Source organism: Bremia lactucae, assembly GCF_004359215.1.
Source record: "Bremia lactucae strain SF5 chromosome Unknown BlacSF5_NotPlaced_183_SHOA01000117.1_1171385bp, whole genome shotgun sequence".
In the NCBI taxonomy this organism is placed as follows: Eukaryota; Oomycota; class Peronosporomycetes; order Peronosporales; family Peronosporaceae; genus Bremia; species Bremia lactucae.
In genome coordinates this window covers 893,230-915,419 of record NW_027152196.1, presented here as the reverse complement: position 1 = coordinate 915,419, position 22,190 = coordinate 893,230, and the positions used below count along the sequence as shown (strand labels likewise).

Below are 22,190 nucleotides of genomic sequence, written 5' to 3'. Positions count from 1 at the left end.
TTAGATAATATATTAATTAACAGCCTTTAAGTGTTAATTTCATGTAACGATACACCCCGTTACAGCCTCGCTCCGAGCCAGCTCATGCCTCAGCTCATCCTAAGTATGAGTGGCGGACTCCGCCGCAGCATGACCCTATGCCTCGGACGCGGCCTTCCGCTGTCCGAGGACGAATGCCTCAAACTGCTCCAACTGAGCAACATGTTGCTCAGGAGGACTACCCAGGAGCCTGGCCAGGGCTTGTTCACCAAGTCGTTCCGCCATAAGCCCTGTCACCTTTCGATGATAAATCAACGACGCCAACATGCTTTGTATGAACGTCTTACGACTGCTCTTCCACGTGGAAATCGATCTGGAATGGTATATTTAGGCGACGTTACGAAAGCGCTTGGCAAGGTCTCGACGGAAATGTTTACACATTTAAATGAGGATCGAGAGGCACTGGAGATAGAGAATGCGCTGCGTGCTTATCTGGAATTGGCTTCGCGTCGGTTTATTGATGTGGTGCCAATGAAGTTAACATATGTGCTGTTAGATTCGTATATGACGGAAATGGAGAGTGCCCTTCTAGGTGCTGCCACGGATGAAAAAGTGGCTGAACTGCTACGCGAAAGCGCGGACAAGGCGGCTCATCGTCAAGAACTTTTGGATCAAGTGGCAATGTTCGAGAAAGGAACGCAGATTATTGAGATGAGCGAATTTAAGTAGCAGATTATTGAGAAGAGCGAATATCAATAGGCTTGGTTGGATACATTTTTTCTTTAGGATTGAATACGATATTAGCCTGTCTTAAAAGCATCGTCTTACATTATCCTTCAGGTACACGTCGCGTTCGTTGTTTGGGACCCTTCTTATTATACTTTATTACGGCTCACGACTATTAACTAACAAGAACATTCTATTCAATAAACTTGGTGTCGCGAAATCCCGTTACTACACTACAAGCAATAGAAATTAACATGCGAGATTTGGTCTNGATGTGACGTGCCCTTATGGCATCGTCCAACTCGACAAACCATCTCAAGAGGGAGTCTTCTTCGACTCCCCTATATTTAGAGATGTCAATTTTTAAAGATTCGGGACGACGCGTTTGCGTCATCCCAGGTACAGGGTCTGCACCTGTTGTAATCTCAACAGTTCCGCCTGTTGAGAGCCTTGCCGATTCAGCAAGGCTACTTTTTTCTTCATCTCGTCAAGTTCATGTTGTTTGAACTTGGCGATAGTTGAATGGAGGGCATCTCTGTCTAAGTTGGACAGTAATGCCAGGATTGCAGCGTTTCCTACGGTCGAACGCATTCGTTCAACCGCACTCCTTTCTATATAACTTAGAAAGGAGTAGCTTTCAAGGGATACGTGATGCGTATTCCCACTATCATCTAACATGTCCATGTTAGATGTGGGAAATGTGGTCCTTGGACGGACTACAAAGTGCTACCAGGTGTAGCGGGGCACTATGACTTGTACTGTTTCAGTTCAAGTTCACCTCACACTGCTTCAGTTGTGGGTGGTGCCTTACGCTAGGTGACGTGCACTATACGTGCAGAGGAAGACTTATCTTAAGACAAGTAGACTTAAGAGGGTAATATGAAAACTGTATTAAATATAGTTAAGTGTCTCTTAATTTATCTTTGTAAATGCTAACTTAACTATAACCTAAATCTTAACATGTAAATGAATTCTTATCTCTATCTTATTGGTAACTCTCTTTGATTACTACTACAGCTGATTAGTCTGCGGAATAAATAGATATAATGGCCTATACCTATTTATGGATATGAATTCTGAATATTACTATATAAAGTAATATCCTCCGAATAGTATCTACCTTTTAGATAATATATTAATTAACAGCCTTTAAGTGTTAATTTCATGTAACGATACACCCCGTTACAGCCTCGCTCCGAGCCAGCTCATGCCTCAGCTCATCCTAAGTATGAGTGGCGGACTCCGCCGCAGCATGACCCTATGCCTCGGACGCGGCCTTCCGCTGTCCGAGGACGAATGCCTCAAACTGCTCCAACTGAGCAACATGTTGCTCAGGAGGACTACCCAGGAGCCTGGCCAGGGCTTGTTCACCAAGTCGTTCCGCCATAAGCCCTGTCACCTTTCGATGATGTTTTGAGAGGTGGGAGAAACAAGCCCAATCGATATTAAGGCTCATCCTCACGTACACACGCAGAGATGCGGGTCGTGGGAAGGAATTCAAGTGCTACAAAGTGTAGGCGGCATGTCCTAATGCGGCCACGCTCAACTTAGACACCCTAGCTCAGCAAGGAAGCGGTTTAACCGTCTTCTCTTCCGTGCAGTGAGGTAGTTGTGGTGGGCGCGTTAGCAACATCACCCGACGCACTAAGTACTCTAGTAAAGTGTCGTCACGGGAGCGGTAATCCGGCTCCTCGTGCGCACTTACCAAGTTGGAAGTAGCTTTCAGACTGATTTATATTTAATCGCATTAAATATAAATAGCTACTTTTATCAATTAAAATGTCATCTCTATAGATAACACTTAATATGTATTGCGAGCGTATCTTTTTAGATACCTCGCGTAACGGATGACGCTAGTCGTTATCCCTCCTAATATGAATACACCCACGTGCATCACATACACAAGGGTTGGTCACAATTTTGAACCACACCCGAGTGCTGGGTTTAATTTCTTTAATTTAGTAATTGACCATCCCCTTAAGTACACCAAGTGTACCTAACGGAGACTGTTTAACATTAGGGCAACTTTAGCCCGTTTCATTTTAAATGGCATTATCTTGTAAGATGTGGACATAAAATCCAGCAAAGGAGAAATTATTATATTAACTATTTTTTCTGAAAGGTTTGTCCAGAAGGTTTCGGTACAAAATGCTCACATGGTTTACTTTAATTCGGCATCTGGAAGTGATTGTACGGTATTGATGTTCTGGCGTTTGGCGATGCAAGAAATGTTGCGAATCGAACGGAAAATTAATCAATTACCACGATGGGGTCGCCGTCGGAGAGGCCTTTATTCAATAAAACGCCGTCGGATCCTTCGCCGTCGGAATGATGTGAGCATAGCGACTTGCACATGAACTCAGTCTTGGAAATGCCAAGTAGTCGATATTACAAGCAAGAAACATGGAGCAAAAGAGAATCAACATCAGCTAATAAGCAAAACATTTTACCGCCTCCAAGTTTCGATCCTCGGCAAAACTGGCAAACGGAATAATCGGTAACAACTTGTAAAATTCTTTCCGAGAGAATAATTTTTAATTGCTCACATCGAAATTGTCTTGTAGGAATTATCTCAACTATCGTAACTTTTCACCTAAAACGTCACGACACTGAACAAAATGCCTTCAATTAATTTTCGAGCACCACACGGTAGCGCACAGTGCCGTCGCGCACGAGCTTGACGCCGTCATTTACTTTACTCATGGGCATTTTCTGGATCACAGGGCGTACATTCTTCTCCGATGCGAGTTGGAGCATGTCTTTAATGTTTTGAATGCTGCCAATACTGCTGCCGACAAACTTCAGACCCTTCGCCACGACCCCAAACGCATAAAACTTAATCTCGTCATTTGGAAGACCCACCATAATGCATGAGCCGCGAACGGCTACGAAACTCAGAAACTGCATATACGGCATGTTGTCGGCATTCGCACAAATCAGCAGCACGTCCACCGATTTCTCCGCAGCTTCTGCCTGCTTCTCGTCCGTGTACACAACAAATTCCGTTGCACCTAGTTTCCGGACCTCGGCCTCTTTCGTTGCCGATCGAGAGAAGGCCACAACAGCATCAGCGCCCAACGCAGTGGCAAATTGAATGCCAAGGTGCCCCAATCCGCCAATGCCAACGACACCCACACGCTTGCCTGGCTGAACTCCCGCCTCAAGCAATGGCGTATACACCGTGGCTCCAGCACAGAGCAATGGAGCAGCCAAATCCGACGGAATATTGTCAGGAATCTTAAATGCAAACTCGTGTGGGACACGCACGTAATCGGCATAGCCGCCATAGGTGGGTACCCCATCGTTCTTATACGTATCGTTATACGTATACACTAGATGGGGACAGTACGCTTCGCTGCCGCTAGCGCACTCTTTGCATACGGCAGGATCTTTGCTTAAACACGCAGAGACCTGAGCGCCAACTCCGACGCGATCGCCAATTTTGAGGTCCTTCACGTTAGGACCAAGTATTGTCACATGCCCCACGATTTCGTGACCTACAACACATGGGTACGTAGTCGGCCCCCACCCACTATCGACCGTGTGGACGTCTGAGCCACAGATACCACAGTGCGAGATTTTAATCTCCACGTCTCCGTCGCCAAGCGGGCGCGACGTGTACTCCCAAGGCTTCATCTCCTCGTGTTTGCCGAACGAGGCATACGCGTGTACGGTTCTTGGGGCTTTGGACATGGCTGTTCTTGGAATGTAGCTATTTGCTGAATGAAATGATTCGATCTTTCTTTGTGGATGTTTAGCTCTCGATCTTTATCGTTCTTTTATGATACCCTGAATTCTGTAGAAAGAACAATGATCTTGTTCGAATCAGGATCTTTCTGTCGCCAGTTTTATCGAATTCTTAATACAGGATTGTGAAAATTGCGTCAGTTGAACAAATTACGGACGTTGCATGTCAGTTGGGTTGAAGCATCTCTTTCACAGTAACGCGCGATATATGGTGGAATTATATCGAATAACAAGGATTTACAATGTAAAGACAAGATATTTGGCGACTTGCGCGTAGCCATTATCAAAAAGTTACTGGACAAGACTTTAGAAGCGTTGTTTTATAAATTAGAGCTACTTGCTATGCACTCTTTATAAGCTCTCGTCTTGTAGCTGAATCTAATCCTATACAAGACGGAGGAGCAGAAAAATCGTACTATGTTAAAACGGTGGAAGAAGACTTAACGTCAGACGTCATTTGCACAGACTCAAAAATGATCAATAAAATGGTGATGATATTTTTGAATACTTTTAAGAACGTCTCACTCAATCAGAGCTCTAATCAATAGTTCTTATTATAACTTAACATAAATCAGGAATTTGCTAGTTGACATACATCGAAAGCTATTTATGCTTATGACGTTTTTATAAGTTCAGACGCTAACACGCAAATTTAAAAATTATATAAAGCGTTTTATGTCAATGCAACAATGCGAGCATAAAAGTATACACGCCCTTCAAGAGATAGCCACATATTGTAATTTTTTAAAACCGAAGTGTAATTCCATTACTGACACAACAAGCAATAATGCAAGTTTTGGTCTCACGAAATAATCTCAACGGTAAAGAATTTTCAAAGGGATCACATTCCACAACTCAAAACGATGAAGCCCAAAGATATTAACGGGTTGTTGATGCAAGCTCCTAACTGGGAAGAACAGCACAAAGTCATTGATCAGCTTCGGAATGCTGGTCTAGAACAGTACATTGAGCTGCCAACAATCGCCGTCATGGGTGATAGATCTAGCGGAAAATCGTCGTTGCTTTCAGCCCTGTCAGGTATCTCGTTTTCTATTAACGGCCACCTTGCAACTAGATGTCCGACGCAACTCATTTTGACTCGTGATGATGTTTTTTATGGTACCGGGGAGCTTGTTCGATTCCACACAGGGTCGGATCGTGAGCAAATGGAAGCAAGAGAAGATTTGAAACAACTGAAAGACAATCAGCAACCATCAAATTGTCATTGAGGTGTGCGGACCCGAAATGTCTGATCTCACGCTCATTGATTTACCAGGTACAATGGACAAACGGATCCTGCCACAAGTTCGGCAATTGGTTGATCAATATGTGAAGCAAGAGCAGACAATGATAATTGCTGATGTTCCAGCCAACAATAACAATGCACAAAGCAGAGATTATACAAGCAGTGCAAGGGGCATGTCCCAACGGGTTGCAGTCGTCACAAAGCTGGATCTATTGGATGCAGAAAAGGCAAGTCTCGAACTGTTGTTGATCAAGAATAAAAAAATGTTTTTGGGTTACCATGCCGTCAACGGTCGGAAACAACGAGAGTTGACGACAGGAACGCATCTTTGGGGAATTCCAACTTTAACAAAGCGATTAATTTCGATTCTGCAAGATAATACACGTAAGACTTTTCAAAATGGAATTGCAAAAATGACCTCCCGTCTGATCGAGACGAAAGAAACGTTGTCAAGGCTTGGATCGCCACTCCACACGCCTGGTGCTCAACGTCAACAGTTTTTCGAATGGGTGAAACAGTAAATCAACGACGCCAACATGCTTTGTATGAACGTCTTACGACTGCTCTTCCACGTGGAAATCGATCTGGAATGGTATATTTAGGCGACGTTACGAAAGCGCTTGGCAAGGTCTCGACGGAAATGTTTACACATTTAAATGAGGATCGAGAGGCACTGGAGATAGAGAATGCGCTGCGTGCTTATCTGGAATTGGCTTCGCGTCGGTTTATTGATGTGGTGCCAATGAAGTTAACATATGTGCTGTTAGATTCGTATATGACGGAAATGGAGAGTGCCCTTCTAGGTGCTGCCACGGATGAAAAAGTGGCTGAACTGCTACGCGAAAGCGCGGACAAGGCGGCTCATCGTCAAGAACTTTTGGATCAAGTGGCAATGTTCGAGAAAGGAACGCAGATTATTGAGATGAGCGAATTTAAGTAGCAGATTATTGAGAAGAGCGAATATCAATAGGCTTGGTTGGATACATTTTTTCTTTAGGATTGAATACGATATTAGCCTGTCTTAAAAGCATCGTCTTACATTATCCTTCAGGTACACGTCGCGTTCGTTGTTTGGGACCCTTCTTATTATACTTTATTACGGCTCACGACTATTAACTAACAAGAACATTCTATTCAATAAACTTGGTGTCGCGAAATCCCGTTACTACACTACAAGCAATAGAAATTAACATGCGAGATTTGGTCTGATCATTTAATCTCAACGGTAAAGAATTTTTCAGAGGAATCATATTAACTTAAACGATGAAGCCAAAGATACCAACGGGTTGTTGATGCAAGCTCGCTTCTGGGAAGAACAGCACAAAGTCATTGATCAGCTTCGGGAGGGTGGTCTGGAAAAGTACATTGAGCTGCCAACAATCGCCGTCATGGGTGACAGATCTAGCGAAAAATCGTCGTTGCTTTTAGCCCTGTCAGGCATCTCATTTCCTTCAAACGACCAGCTTACAACGAGATGTCCGACGCAACTCATTTTGACTCGTGGTGATGTATTCCATGGCACCGTGCGACTTGTTCGATTCCAAACAGGGTCGGATCGTGAGCAGATGGTAGCAACAGAAGATCTGAAACAATTGGAAGACGTTCCGAATGCGATCTCGAAACTCACCAAAAAAATCGTCAATGATGGACTGATAATCAGCGACGATCAAATTGTCATTGAGGTGTGCGGACCCGAAATACCTGAACTCACACTTATAGATTTACCAGGATTAGTGCGTACAGCGAAAAATTTAAAAGATTTAAGTATGATTCGAAGAGTTCGAAAAATGGTTGATCGATTCATGAAAAAAGAGCAGATAGTTTTAATTGCTATGGTTCCAGCGAACAAGGATATGCACAATTCAGAGATTCTAAAAACAGTGCAAGCAGCAGATCCCGACGGGACGCGCACGATTGCAGTCGTCACAAAGCTGGATCTAGTTAATGCAGGAGAAGAGAAGACAGTACTCGAATTCTTGTTGAACAAGAATAAACAAATGCATTTGGGTTACCATGCCGTGAAGTGCCGGAATCAACGGGATTTGACGACAGGAATAAGTATCGAAATAGGGCTGGCAAACGAAAGGACATTCTTTAGTCAGCACGAATACTGGAGCCAACTGCCATCGCATCTATGGGGAATTCCAATTTTAACGAAGCGAATAATTTCGATCCTGCAAGATAATACACGTAAAACTTTTCAAAATGCGATTGCAAAAATGACCTGCCGTCTGATTGAGACAAAAGAAACGTTGTCAAGACTTGGATCGCCACTCCACACGCCTGGTGCTCAACGTCAACAATTTTGCGAATGGGTGAAACAGTACCTTCAACTGACGGAAGCTGCTAAAAACGGACAGTATGAGCTTTTTACTTCGATTCATGGTTTGATAGATACCGACAAAATGGCGAAATTGCGCTTACGGGCTCTTTTACGACAAGAAGATTTGAACTTTCGATCGGAAATTGAAACAACAACGACGGATATGGTGCTTACGTTCATTGATTTTTCATCAAATGCACCTGTCTATGATTCGAAAGAGCCTATCAAAGCCCAAATCGATGTGGAAAAGGGAGATCGCTCCGTTGTGTATCGTGAAGGTCTGAAAACGAGGAATTGCACAATTAAAAAAACTGCTGATAAAAGCGAGTTCTGCACAGAATTGCCGAGTTCTTGTGTCCGCCCACAGTGGGAAAATGCGTCAAGTGTGACAAACGCCAATATGAAGCAATTTATTCGGGCAAATCGAGGTGACGAACTTGCCATTTTCCCCTCCTATCGCGTCTTTTGCAGCTGTGTCCAGGAGAGTGTCAAGAAGTGGGAAGGACCTGCATTGAAACTTCTTGACCAATACTCAATGAAAACGAAGCGTGCTTTACATTGCTTAATTTCGGTGGTTCTAGCAGGAACTGGAAACGTCCAGATTGAGCATTTTTTCAAACAAGCAACGGATCGAGTGCTCAAGGCCTTAAAAATCAGTGCAAAGCGAGAACTTCACGTGCTCTTGCAGCACGAAGCTCGACCGTATACACAAAATGAGCAACTGTATCTCAAGCTAAATCAACGACGCCAACATGCTTTGTATGAACGTCTTACGACTGCTCTTCCACGTGGAAATCGATCTGGAATGGTATATTTAGGCGACGTTACGAAAGCGCTTGGCGAGGTCTCGACGGAAATGTTTACACATTTAAATGAGGATCGAGAGGCGCTGGAGATAGAGAATGCGCTGCGTGCTTATCTAGAATTGGCTTCGCGTCGGTTTATTGATGTGGTGCCAATGAAGTTAACACATGTGCTGTTAGATTCGTATATGACGGAAATGGAGAGTGCCCTTCTAGGTGCTGCCACGGATGAAAAAGTGGCTGAACTGCTACGCGAAAGCGCGAACAAGGCGGCTCATCGTCAAGAACTTTTGGATCAAGTGGCAATGTTCCAGAAAGGAACGCAGATTATTGAGATGACCGAATTTAAGTAGCAGATTATTGAGAAGAGCGAATATCAATAGGCTTGATTGGATACATTTTTTCTTTAGGATTGAATACGATATTTGCCAATCATAAAAGCATCGTCATACATTATCCATCAGGTACACGTCGCGTTCGTTGTTTGGGACCCTTCTTATTATACTTTATTACGGTTCACGACTATTAACTAACAAGAACATTCTATTCAATAAACTTGGTGTCGCGAAATCCCGTTACTACACTACAAGCAATAGAAATTAACATGCGAGATTTGGTCTAATCATTTAATCTCAACGGTAAAGAATCTTTTTCAAAGGAATCACATTAACTTAAACGATGAAGCCCAAAGATACCAACGGGTTGTTGATGCAAGCTCGCTTCTGGGAAGAACAGCACAAAGTCATTGATCAGCTTCGGGAGGTTGGTCTGGAAAAGTACATTGAGCTGCCAACAATCGCCGTCATGGGTGACAGATCTAGCGGAAAATCGTCGTTGCTCTCAGCCCTGTCAGGCATCTCATTTCCTTCAAACGACCAGCTTACAACGAGATGTCCGACGCAACTCAATTTGACACGTGGTGATGTATTCCATGGCACCGTGCGGCTTGTTCGATTCCAAACAGGGTCGTATCGTGAGCAGATGGAAGCAACAGAAGATCTGAAACAATTGGAAGACGTTCCGAATGCGATCTCGAAACTCACCAAAAAAATCATCAATGATGGACTGATAATCAGCAACGATCAAATTGTCATTGAGGTGTGCGGACCCGAAATACCTGAACTCACACTTATAGATTTACCAGGATTAGTGCGTACAGCGAAAAACTTAAAAGATAAAAGTATGACTCCAAGAGTTCAAAAAATGGTTGATCGATACATGAAAAAAGAGCAGATAGTTGTAATTGCTGTGGTTCCAGCGAACAAGGATATGCACAATTCAGAGATTCTAAAAACAGTGCAAGCAGCAGATCCCGACGGGACGCGCACGATTGCAGTCGTCACAAAGCTGGATCTAGTTAATGCAGGAGCAGAGAAGACAGTACTCGAATTCTTGTTGAACAAGAATAAACAAATGCATTTGGGGTACCATGCCGTGAAGTGCCGGAATCAACGGGATTTAACGACAGGAATGAGTATCGAAATAGGGCTGGCAAACGAAAGGACATTCTTTAGTCAGCACGAATACTGGAGCCAACTGCCATCGCATCTATGAGGAATTCCAACTTTAACGAAGCGAATAATTTCGATCCTGCAAGATAATACACGTAAAACTTTTCAAAATGCGATTGCAAAAACGACCTCCCGTCTGATAGAGACAAAAGAAAAGTTGTCAAAACTTGGAACGCCACTCCACACGCCTAGTGCTCAACGTCAACAGTTTTGCGAATGGGTGAAACAGTACCTTCAACTGACAAAAGCTGCTAAAAACGGACAGTATGAGCTTTTTACTTCGATTCATGGTTTGATAGATACCGACAAAATGGCAAAATTACGCTTACGGGCTCTTTTACAACAAGAAGATTTGAACTTTCAATCGGAAATTGAAACAACAACGACGGAGATGTGCTTAAGTTCATCGATTTTTCATCAAATGCACCTGTATATGATTCGAAAGAGCCTATCAAAGCCCAAACCGATGTGGAAAAGGGAGATCGCTCCGTTGTGTATCGTGAAGGTCTGAAAACGGGGAATTGCACAAGTAAAAATACTGCTGATAAAAACGAGTTCTGCAAAGAATTGCCGCTTGAGTTCTTGTGTCCGCCAGAGTGGGATAATGCGTCAAGTGTGACAAACGCCAATATAAAGCAATTTATTCGGGCAAATCGAGGTGACGAACTTGCCGTTTTCCCCTCCTATCGCGTCTTTTGCAGCTGTGTCCAGGAGAGTGTCTTTTAAAAATATTTAAGGATTTAGCCAAAAATCGGGTAAAAATTTATATGGAGAAAGTAGGATTTGAACCCGGTCTCCTTAACCAGATGGGGGTATGTGACCCCATTTGGGTCTACATACCGTTTCAGACGACCCACGTAAAATACGGGGTGCGTCTTCATATACGGGGGAGGGTGAGCCTATAATTCAGGTCTCCAACCTTTTCAACCACCGTAAAGGGCCCAATGGAACGCGGCAACAACTTCGTAGTACCTCCAGGTAGTACAGTAATTGCATTTTAAGGTAGGGTAGCAGTACTTAATAGTACGTTTTTTCACCCACTCTAAAGCGTTCATTATTTTTGCGACCCTTTCGGTCCGCATATTCTTTTTGCTTGTCCTGTGCGCTTGCCATCGTGTCACGGACTTTTCGTGTGATGGCTAATCGCTCATCCACAAAGCGTTGAGCTTCGTTCACGCTTTTAGCATCAAACTCGCCTATGATACCGCCAAGAGGTCGGTCATAAGACGTAGTTTTAATGACCACTGCAAAATTGACAGGGTTACTAGGGCAAGTTCTGTCGTGAAGATGATACCCTCGCGGGTCATCGTCATATTGACGAAACTATATCCCTCTTTCGCACCGAGCATAGTGAGGGGCACTCCCCCACTAAGACTCGGGCTGCGTACAAACGAGACTGGCGTCCGAGGATGGCGTCCGAGGATGGCGCAGTCCGTTAATATAAAACGGTGTCTCACCCGTACTGGCGTGGATATTGTTATTATAGCGAATTCCACAAAGGGCAATTGCTTGCTTCACTCTTTGGGGGTTGCTAAAGTGCGTAAGACATCCGCCACGACCCGATTGGCACGTTCTGTTTGGCTCTCGGTCTAGGGTTAATCTGCGGTCGACATGTGGAGCTTGTTACCTAGCAGCTCGAACACATGTCGCCAAAATTCTGGCGTAAAACGTGGATCCCGGTCCAATACTATGGACTCGGGCAGCTGCCTCCTTGCCTGTGATCGATGTTTTACATGGTGCGAAATGCATTATTTTGCTCAGTCTGTCTACAATGACGACGAGCCCCATCCGACCCTTATGATTGGGCGGCATGCTAAACATGAAGTCCAGGCTTACTGACTTCCAACAGTTTGTTGGAATTGGTAGCGGCTTTAGTGATGCACTGCTGGACGGTGCAGGCTTGGTGCGCTGACACTGGGAATATAGTTGGCCACCAAAATTCTGTGACACTCGTAAGAATGTCTGTTCACGGCCTTGATGCTCATTGAATGAAGCATCATGGAGCTCGTGAAGGATCATCAGCTTGACATCTGTGTCATGAGGCACATAGATTCTCAAGGGATCACAAGGTGACAGCTGATGCCATAACAGGCCATCGCTGTAGCTTAAGCGATTTAGCTTAGCTTTCAGGTGCGACGGAAGGGTTACCTTTTGTCCACCAAAGTGATCCAACAGCATGCGACAATGGTCGTCCTGACTGTAGCTCTCTTTTATTTCAGAGGCTAATGAGCTCGTCACTTGGTATGCTTTTATTGCTGCCAACATTGACGGCTGAAATTGTGCTTCAGTACTAAACAGACGCTTTTCTAAGGTCTTACCTCCAAGTCTGGTCTGCGCGATAAAGCGTCAGCCAAGTCATTCGACTTATTCGGCTTGTATTCAATTTTGAGATTAACAGAAAAGAATCTAAGCCATCTTACCATTCTAGGCGAGAGGTGCGGTGAGTTTATTGCGGTCCGCAGTGATGCGTGATCCGTATAAACCACAAATGCTTCGGTGCCCAATAGTTGCACACGAAATTTGACAAGAGCAAACTTTTTTTAAAGTAGCTCTTTGTCATGCACGGACTAATTCAGTTCAGCGGCTTTTAAAAGCCGGGACTGATAACAGATGACGCGGTCAACGCCGTCGTCATCCTTCTGCATGAGCGCGCTGCCGATTGCAAAATTACTTGCATCACAGACGACGCTAAAGGGTTTATCCGCGTCTGGCAATGCCAAGACCGGTGCCTCTACAAGAGATTGCTTCTCTGATGTGAACGCATCATCTCATTGTATTAATCAAACCCATTCTGCGTCCTTATTAAGGAGGTCAGATAATGGTTTAGTTTGTCAGCAAAATTCTTGCTATATTTATGCAAGTAATAAGCGAGCCGTAGATATTGGCGCAAATCCTTAACATGTCGTGCTATTGGCCATTCCTTTACCGATTCACCCTGTCTGGGTCTGTTCGTGCACCATGTGTACCTACGATGCAGCCCAGCACTGGTATCTTAATGACCCCTATGACGCACTTTTGCAAGTTGACGTATAATTGGGCGTCCTTCGGAGTCTGCAACACAGCGTCTAAATGACGCTTGTGCGACTCCATTGCGCTCAGCCCGTCCTCGGTCGTACTATGCACGAATACATTGTCAAAGTAATGGGGCGCGTAGGCACGGTGCTGACGCATCACGTAAGCCACCACCCGGTTGAATGTCGCCGGTGCGTTTTTCAACCCTTGGGTTATCACAAGCCACTCCCAGAGCATACCGCTTTGTATGCTTACAGCTGTTTTTGCTACATCGGACTTTCTCATGAGTACCTGATACCATCCTACAAATCCAACACGGAAACTGTAGTTTCCTTACCCGTGGAGTTCAACAAAACATCTTTCCGTGGGATTGGCGTTTGAGCCGGTATGGTCGCCGTGTTCAGCTTATTGTAAGCATGAACCACGCGCCGTCCGCCTGTGGCTTTACGCAAACAAAAGGTCGGGCTGCAGTGAGGTGATTTGCTCTCACGCACATGTCCCGCCTTGGCTCGCTTGTCAAAGAGCTCATCGATATAATCGACTTGTTCTTTCGGCAACGGCCATTGCCTGGTCACACAATACTTGGTGCCAGGTTCGAGGTCTATCTCGTGCCCGATGCCCCTATCTGCTGGTAGGCTGCTCGGCACTTCTTCTGGGAACACATAGCAATGTTTTCACACAAGCTCAAAGAACAAACTGTCTCTCAAGGCATTCCATCCTTGACCAGCGAGCTGTTTCTTTTTGTCCGATTCTAGGACGCTCTCGTCCATTGTGGACGACGAGCAACAGTCCACCAAGTTCTCTTCTGGAACTGGTGTGAATATTTCGTGGATCTTCCTTCATTTAATTCGGCAAGGAACAGATCACACGACATCTCCGGTAGATTAATTATCTCTCGGTAGATTTTAAGACTTGCCGGAGCACCCCAACTGAGGATGCTTCCGCAATTTCGTCTTTGGCGGCCTCGAATACCTCGTTCGAAGGCCCATCCTCTTTATTAGGAGCTGATCCAAAGGTCACACGTTTAGACGTGCCTCTGATCGTTTTAATCTGTCGGGTATTTGTTCTTCGAGTCACCACGACCTCTTTCTGGGAAGCGGGTGCCGTTGCTCTCCTGGCTAACGCACCCTTCACAGCCGCACCAGGCTCTAGGCACTGTGCCGGTTATGCGACGCATGACTTCCTGTCAGCTCGCTGTCTACTACCACAAGCTCTCAGCTCTGTGCAGGACTATGAGACATATGACTAATTGTCATTGCCATTTTCACTACCTTAGTCTCCACGAGCTGGGTAGGAATTGGTGACGTTTGACATCTCGTCAGCGCACCCACAACTGTGTTCGACACGACCCCAGTTGCATACGTCTCCTCTCCTGTGTCCTGCGTAGAGCTCGCAACTGTTCGTGTACGCCAGTCTATCTATTGTTGGTGTTTGCCAACCATGGCATCCTAGGATGAGGTAATACGAACTCTCCATTCCTAGCACAGTGAGCTTCTCTTTACAAGAGAAGTCACTAAAGCTGAAGGCGAGTTTCAACCTGAACTCCCTCAGACTTAACGAGCGCGCCGTTAGCTAAACGAACGGTCGCCTCTTCTCGCTTGCCATCCTGGCAAAGCGACTCAAACATCGCCGGTCTCTTTCTTAGAGCCGCGAGTTTCACAAAATTTTGTGATGCACCCGAATCCACTAGGAGGGTCATCACCTGGTCATAGCCTCTTACATGAGCGCTATAGACCAGCAGGGTTGAGGTCCGAAAAAAAAAAATTTCGAGACCTCAGGGACTATGCTACCCATGTGAACGACAACTCTGAACTTAGGGGTAGCTTCAGAGTCACCGTCAGTAGGGCATCCCGCCCCTACTGCGCACCTGCAATTCCCGATCCCTCAGTGGTCGATGCAGAACTCATGCGTCACGCTCGCTGGTTCTTGCCATCGCCCTTTGGAAAGGGAGTCCTCTTTCTGGGCATCTTTGCTCCAGCAAGGACCCTGGCATAGCAGCTAGCCATCATATGGCCGCGCTTGCCGCATTTAAAGCAGACAACGTCTGGATTGTCCAACTTCATGGGAGTGGCATCTGACTTCTCGGCCGACGGCTTAATACCAAGCTGTCGCCGAGGCAATGTTGTAGGATTGCTCCTCAACTAATGCAATTTGAATTGCCTCTTATATCGTTGACGGTACCTTTCTGAAAAGGACCTGTCGCAATGGCCATGCCGTAGTCCGTTCATATGCGTGGGCTCCTTAATGTGCTCCGGAATCGGACCTACGGTAATGGACGCCGACAGCGAGCGCATCTCTTGCCCATACTCTTGTAGAGATCGCTTCGCCTGTCGCACTCCAAAGAAGCGCGCCTGAAGCAACACTTCGTTGTTCGGCGGCTGGCGCAATTTTTTTTCTTAAACATCGCTCATGCAGGGAACGCCTTTCTGTCCGCCATAATCGCCGAGTAAGCCCACTCTAAGGAATTACCGCGCAGATGCGACATGGCGTACGACACCATCTGGCTGTCGTCCTCGATGAGCTGCGCGAAACCGCATCGCTCCACGGCTAAAAGCCAGTGAACAATCGTGGGCGCTGCAGTTCCATCGAACTTGGGCAGTCCATCCGAATAGGCCCGGTGGAGAGTATTTCAACAGTCCTGTTGAGAGCCTCGCTCCGAGCCTGCTCACGCCTTAGCTCATCCTGAGTCTGAGTGACGCACTCCGCCGCAGCATGGCTCTGTGCCTCGGACGCGGCTCTCCGCTGTCCGAGCACGAATGCGTCAAACTACTCCAACTGAGCAACATGTTGCTCAGGAGAATTGCCCATGAGACTTGTCAGGGCTTGTTCACCAAGTCTCTGCGCCATAAGCCCTGCCACCTCCCTATGAAGTTTGGAAAGGTGGAAGAAATGAGCCCAATCAATATTGAGGCTCATCCTCACGTACACACGCAGGGATGCGGGTCGTGGGAACGATTACAAGTGCTACCAAATGTAGGTGGGAACGTCGTAATGCGGCCACGCTCTACTTAGGCACACACCCTAGCACAGCGAGAAAGCGGTTTGACCGTCTTCTCTCACGTGCAGTGAGGATGTTGGTGGGCGCTTAAGCGACCTCACCCAACGAACTAAGTGCCTTAGTTTAAGTGTCGTCACGAGAGCGGTAATCCGGCTCCTCGTGCGCACTTACTAAGTAGAAAGTAGTTTTCAGATTGATTTGTATTTAATCGCATTAAAAATAAAAATACCTATTTTTACCAATCAAAAATGTCATCTCTATAGATATCATTTAATATGTATTGCGAGCGTATCTTTATAGATACCTCGCGTAACGGATGACGCTGGGCGTCATCCCTCCTAATGTGAATGCACCCATGTGCATCACATCCACAAGGGTTGGTCACAAATGTGCACCACACCCGAGTGTTGGGTCTAATTGCATATATTTAGTAATTGACCATCCCCTTAAGTACACCAAGTGTACTTAACGGAGACTGTGTAACATAGGGGCAACTTTAGCCCGTTACATCAAATAAGTACTCCCCTTTTGCACAAAGCGCACTTAACGGGATTGTGAAACAATGGGCACCTTTAGCCCGTTACAAGCGAGGAAGCTCCACTAAAAAGGTGTGACAGATGGATAATGTTAGACGACGGATTAAGATTATTGGATTGTATTTGATCCTTAACGGAAATGTATCCATGATATTCACTCTTCTCAATAATCTGCTAATAGTATTCGCTCATCTCAATAATTTGCGTTCCTTTCTCGTACATTGCCACTTGATCCAGAAATTCTTGACGATGAGCCGCCTTCTCCGCGCTCTCGCGGAAAAGTTCAGCTACGTTTTCAACTGTGACGGCACCTATAAGGGCAGTCTCCATTTCCGTCAAAAACGATTTTAAGAGCAAATTATCTAGCTTCATTGGCACCACATCAACAAACCGATGCGAAGCCAATTTCAGATAAGCACGCAGCGCATTCTCAGTCTGCAGCGCTTGTCGGTCCTCTCTTGTATACGTAAATATTTTCGTCAAGACCTCGCCAAGCGCTAACATGACGTCGGCTAAACATACCATTCCAGATTGATTTCCACGTGGAAAAGCAGCCGAAAGACGCTCATACAAAGCACGTTGACGAAGTTGGTCTAGCTCGTAATACAGTATCTCATTTTGTGTATACGGTCGAGCTTCCTGCTGCAAGAGCACGTGAAGTTCTTGCTTTGCACTGTTTTCAAGGGTCTTAAGCACTCGATCCGTTGTTTGCTTGAATAAATGCTCAATCTGGACGTTTTCAGTACCTGCTAGAACCGCGGAAATCAAAATATATGAAACACGCTTTGTTTTCATTAAGTACTGGTCAAGAAGTTTCAATGCAGGCCGATCCCAATTCTTAATACTCTCCTTGACACAGCTGCAAAAGACGCGATAGGAGGGGAAAACGGCTAGTTCGTCACCTCGATTTGCCCGAATAAACTGCTTCAAATTGGCATTTGTTGTACTTGACGGATATTTCCACTGTGACGGACTAAATACCCTAAGCGGAAATTCTTTGCAGAGCACGCTATTCTTGATTTTCCCTTGGTATGTGCACAGCATTGGGATCTGATCTCCACGCTGCACAACGATGCGATCTCCTCTTTTTACATCGTTTCGAGCTTTCTTTAACTCTTCCGAATCATATAAAGGTGCACTTGATGAAAAATCAATGAACTTAAGCACATCTTCCGTCGTTGTTGTTTCAATTTCCGATCGAAAGTTCAAATCTTCTTGTCGTAAAAGAGCCCGTAAGCGTAATTTTGCCATTATGTCGGTATCTATCAAACCATGAATCGAAGTAAAAAGCTCATAATGTCCGTTTTTAGCAGCTTCCGTCAGTTGAAGGTACTGTTTCACCCATTCGCAAAATTGTTGACGTTGAGCACCAGGCGTGTCGAGTGGCGGTCCAAGTCTTGACAACTTTTCTTTTGTCTCAATCAGACGGGAGGTCATTTTTGCAATCGCATTTTGAAAAGTTTTACGTGTATTATCTTGCAGGATCGAAATTAGTCGCTTCGTTAAAGTTGGAATTCCCCATAGATGCGATGGCAGTTGGCTCCAGTATTCGTGCTGACTAAAGAATGTCCTTTCGTTTGCCAGCCCAATTTCAATACTCATTCCTGTCGTCAAATCCCGTTGATTCCGGCACTTCACGGCATGGTACCCCAAATGCATTTGTTTATTCTTGTTCAACAAGAATTCGAGTACTGTCTTCTCTGCTCCTGCATTAACTAGATCCAGCTTTGTGACGACTGCAATCGTGCGCGTCCCGTCGGGATCTGCTGCTTGCACTGTTTTTAGAATCTCTGAATTGTGCATATCCTTGTTCGCTGGAACCACAGCAATTACAACTATCTGCTCTTTTTTCATGTATCGATCAACCATTTTTTGAACTCTTGGAATCATACTTTTATCTTTTAATTTTTTCGCTGTACGCACTAATCCTGGTAAATCTACTAGTGTGAGTTCAGGTATTTCGGGTCCGCACACCTCAATGACAATTTGATCGTTGCTGATTATCAGTCCATCATTGATGATTTTTTTGGTGAGTTTCGAGATCGCATTCGGAACGTCTTTCAGGTGTTTCAGATCTTCTGTTGCTTCAATCTGCTCAACGTCTTTCAGGTGTTTCAGATCTTCTGTTGCTTCAATCTGCTCACGATCCGACCCTGTTTGGAATCGAACAAGCCGCACGGTGCCATGGAATACATCACCACGAGTCAAAATGAGTTGCGTCGGACATCTCGTTGTAAGCTGGTCGTTTGAAGGAAATGAGATGCCTGACAGGGCTGAGAGCAACGACGATTTTCCGCTAGATCTGTCACCCATGACGGCGATTGTTGGCAGCTCAATGTAATTGTCCAGACCAACCTCCCGAAGCTGATCAATGACTTTGTGCTGTTCTTCCCAGAAGCGAGCTTGCATTAACAACCCGTTGGTATCTTTGGGCTTCATCGTTTAAGTTAATGTGATTCCTTTGAAAAAGATTCTTTACCGTTGAGATTAAATGATTAGACCAAATCTCGCATGTTAATTTCTATTGCTTGTAGTGTAGTAACGGGATTTCGCGACACCAAATTTATTGAATAGAATGTTCTTGTTAGTTAATAGTCGTGAACCGTAATAAAGTATAATAAGAAGGGTCCCAAACAACGAACGCGACGTGTACCTGATCGATAATGTATGACGATGCTTTTATGATTGGCAAATATCGTATTCAATCCTAAGGAAAAAATGTATCAAATCAACCCTATTGATATTCGCTCTTCTCAATAATCTGCTACTTAAATTCGGTCATCTCAATAATCTGCGTTCCTTTCTGGAACATTGCCACTTGATCCAAAAGTTCTTGACGATGAGCCGCCTTGTTCGCGCTTTCGCGTAGCAGTTCAGCCACTTTTTCATCCGTGGCAGCACCTAGAAGGGCACTCTCCATTTCCGTCATATACGAATCTAACAGCACATGTGTTAACTTCATTGGCACCACATCAATAAACCGACGCGAAGCCAATTCTAGATAAGCACGCAGCGCATTCTCTATCTCCAGCGCCTCTAGATCCTCACTTAAATGTGTAAACATTTCCGTCGAGACCTCGCCAAGCGCTTTCGTAACGTCGCCTAAACATACCATTCCATATCGATTTCCACGTGGAAGAGCAGTCGTAAGACGTTCATACAAAGCACGTTGGCGTCGTTGATTTAGCTTGAGATACAGTTGCTCATTTTGTGTATACGGTCGAGCTTCGTCCTGCAAGAGCACGTGAAGTTCTCGCTTTGCACAGATTTTTAAGGCCTTGAGCACTCGATCCGTTGCTTGTTTGAAAAAATGCTCAATCTGGACGTTTTCAGTTCCTGCTAGAACCACCGAAATTAAGCAATGTAAAGCACGCTTCGTTTTCATTGAGTATTGGTCAAGAAGTTTAAATGCAGGTCCTTCCCACTTCTTGACACTCTCCTGGACACAGCTGCAAAAGACGCGATAGGAGGGGAAAAAGGCAAGTTCGTCACCTCGATTTGCCCGAATAAATTGCTTCATATTGGGGTTTGTCACACTTGACGCATTTTCCCACTGTGGGCGGACACAATAACTCGGCAATTCTGTGCAGAACTCAGTATTTTTAATTGTGCAATTCCCCGTTTTCGGACCTTCACGATACACAACGGAGCGATCTCCCTTTTCCACATCGATTTGGGCTTTGATAGGCTCTTTCGAATCATATACAGGTGCATTTGATGAAAAATCAATGAACTTAAGCACATCTTCCGTCGTTGTTGTTTCAATTTCCGATCGAAAGTTCAAATCTTCTTGTCGTAAAAGAGCCCGTAAGCGCAATTTCGCCATTTTGTCGGTATCTATCAAACCATGAATCGAAGTAAAAAGCTCATACTGTCCGTTTTTAGCAGCTTCCGTCAGTTGAAGGTACTGTTTCACCCATTCGCAAAATTGTTGACGTTGAGCACCAGGCGTGTGGAGTGGCGATCCAAGTCTTGACAACGTTTCTTTTGTCTCAATCAGACGGCAGGTCATTTTTGCAATCGCATTTTGAAAAGTTTTACGTGTATTATCTTGCAGGATCGAAATTATTCGCTTCGTTAAAATTGGAATTCCCCATAGATGCGATGGCAGTTGGCTCCAGTATTCGTGCTGACTAAAGAATGTCCTTTCGTTTGCCAGCCCTATTTCGATACTTATTCCTGTCGTCAAATCCCGTTGATTCCGGCACTTCACGGCATGGTAACCCAAATGCATTTGTTTATTCTTGTTCAACAAGAATTCGAGTACTGTCTTCTCTTCTCCTGCATTAACTAGATCCAGCTTTGTGACGACTGCAATCGTGCGCGTCCCGTCGGGATCTGCTGCTTGCACTGTTTTTAGAATCTCTGAATTGTGCATATCCTTGTTCGCTGGAACCATAGCAATTAAAACTATCTGCTCTTTTTTCATGAATCGATCAACCATTTTTCGAACTCTTCGAATCATACTTAAATCTTTTAAATTTTTCGCTGTACGCACTAATCCTGGTAAATCTATAAGTGTGAGTTCAGGTATTTCGGGTCCGCACACCTCAATGACAATTTGATCGTCGCTGATTATCAGTCCATCATTGACGATTTTTTTGGTGAGTTTCGAGATCGCATTCGGAACGTCTTCCAATTGTTTCAGATCTTCTGTTGCTACCATCTGCTCACGATCCGACCCTGTTTGGAATCGAACAAGTCGCACGGTGCCATGGAATACATCACCACGAGTCAAAATGAGTTGCGTCGGACATCTCGTTGTAAGCTGGTCGTTTGAAGGAAATGAGATGCCTGACAGGGCTAAAAGCAACGACGATTTTTCGCTAGATCTGTCACCCATGACGGCGATTGTTGGCAGCTCAATGTACTTTTCCAGACCACCCTCCCGAAGCTGATCAATGACTTTGTGCTGTTCTTCCCAGAAGCGAGCTTGCATCAACAACCCGTTGGTATCTTTGGCTTCATCGTTTAAGTTAATATGATTCCTCTGAAAAATTCTTTACCGTTGAGATTAAATGATCAGACCAAATCTCGCATGTTAATTTCTATTGCTTGTAGTGTAGTAACGGGATTTCGCGACACCAAGTTTATTGAATAGAATGTTCTTGTTAGTTAATAGTCGTGAGCCGTAATAAAGTATAATAAGAAGGGTCCCAAACAACGAACGCGACGTGTACCTGAAGGATAATGTAAGACGATGCTTTTAAGACAGGCTAATATCGTATTCAATCCTAAAGAAAAAATGTATCCAACCAAGCCTATTGATATTCGCTCTTCTCAATAATCTGCTACTTAAATTCGCTCAT

General features: G+C 44.9%; 5 protein-coding genes across 5 annotated transcripts; 3 read left to right on the top strand and 2 right to left on the bottom strand.

The window, feature by feature from the left end:
• Window positions 1-3,333: 3,333 nt before the first annotated feature.
• On the bottom strand, window positions 3,334-4,398 carry CCR75_009297 (uncharacterized protein; the record flags this gene model as incomplete). Its single annotated transcript, XM_067967338.1, has 1 exon — window positions 3,334-4,398. One exon carries the CDS (start codon window positions 4,396-4,398, stop codon window positions 3,334-3,336), a length of 1,065 nt encoding a protein of 354 aa, XP_067815887.1.
• A 917-nt stretch (window positions 4,399-5,315) lies between these two features.
• Window positions 5,316-5,681, top strand: CCR75_009298 (uncharacterized protein; the record flags this gene model as incomplete). The annotated part of the gene is made up of 1 exon (XM_067967339.1): window positions 5,316-5,681. One exon carries the CDS (start codon window positions 5,316-5,318, stop codon window positions 5,679-5,681), a length of 366 nt encoding a protein of 121 aa, XP_067815559.1.
• Window positions 5,682-6,287: 606 nt separating this feature from the next.
• CCR75_009296 (uncharacterized protein) lies at window positions 6,288-6,638 on the top strand (the record flags this gene model as incomplete). Its single annotated transcript, XM_067967337.1, has 1 exon — window positions 6,288-6,638. One exon carries the CDS (start codon window positions 6,288-6,290, stop codon window positions 6,636-6,638), a length of 351 nt encoding a protein of 116 aa, XP_067815888.1.
• A 2,864-nt stretch (window positions 6,639-9,502) lies between these two features.
• Window positions 9,503-11,061, top strand: CCR75_009299 (uncharacterized protein; the record flags this gene model as incomplete). The annotated part of the gene is made up of 3 exons (XM_067967340.1): window positions 9,503-10,337; window positions 10,380-10,736; window positions 10,781-11,061. The coding sequence occupies 3 exons, from the start codon at window positions 9,503-9,505 to the stop codon at window positions 11,059-11,061; spliced, it is 1,473 nt and encodes a 490-aa protein (XP_067815889.1).
• A 5,994-nt stretch (window positions 11,062-17,055) lies between these two features.
• Window positions 17,056-21,843, bottom strand: CCR75_009300 (uncharacterized protein; the record flags this gene model as incomplete). The annotated part of the gene is given in 4 exon segments (XM_067967341.1): window positions 17,056-19,314; window positions 19,615-19,630; window positions 19,650-20,068; window positions 20,798-21,843. 4 exon segments carry the CDS (start codon window positions 21,818-21,820, stop codon window positions 17,056-17,058), a joined length of 3,717 nt encoding a protein of 1,238 aa, XP_067815689.1. The 5' UTR covers window positions 21,821-21,843.
• Window positions 21,844-22,190: the final 347 nt, after the last annotated feature.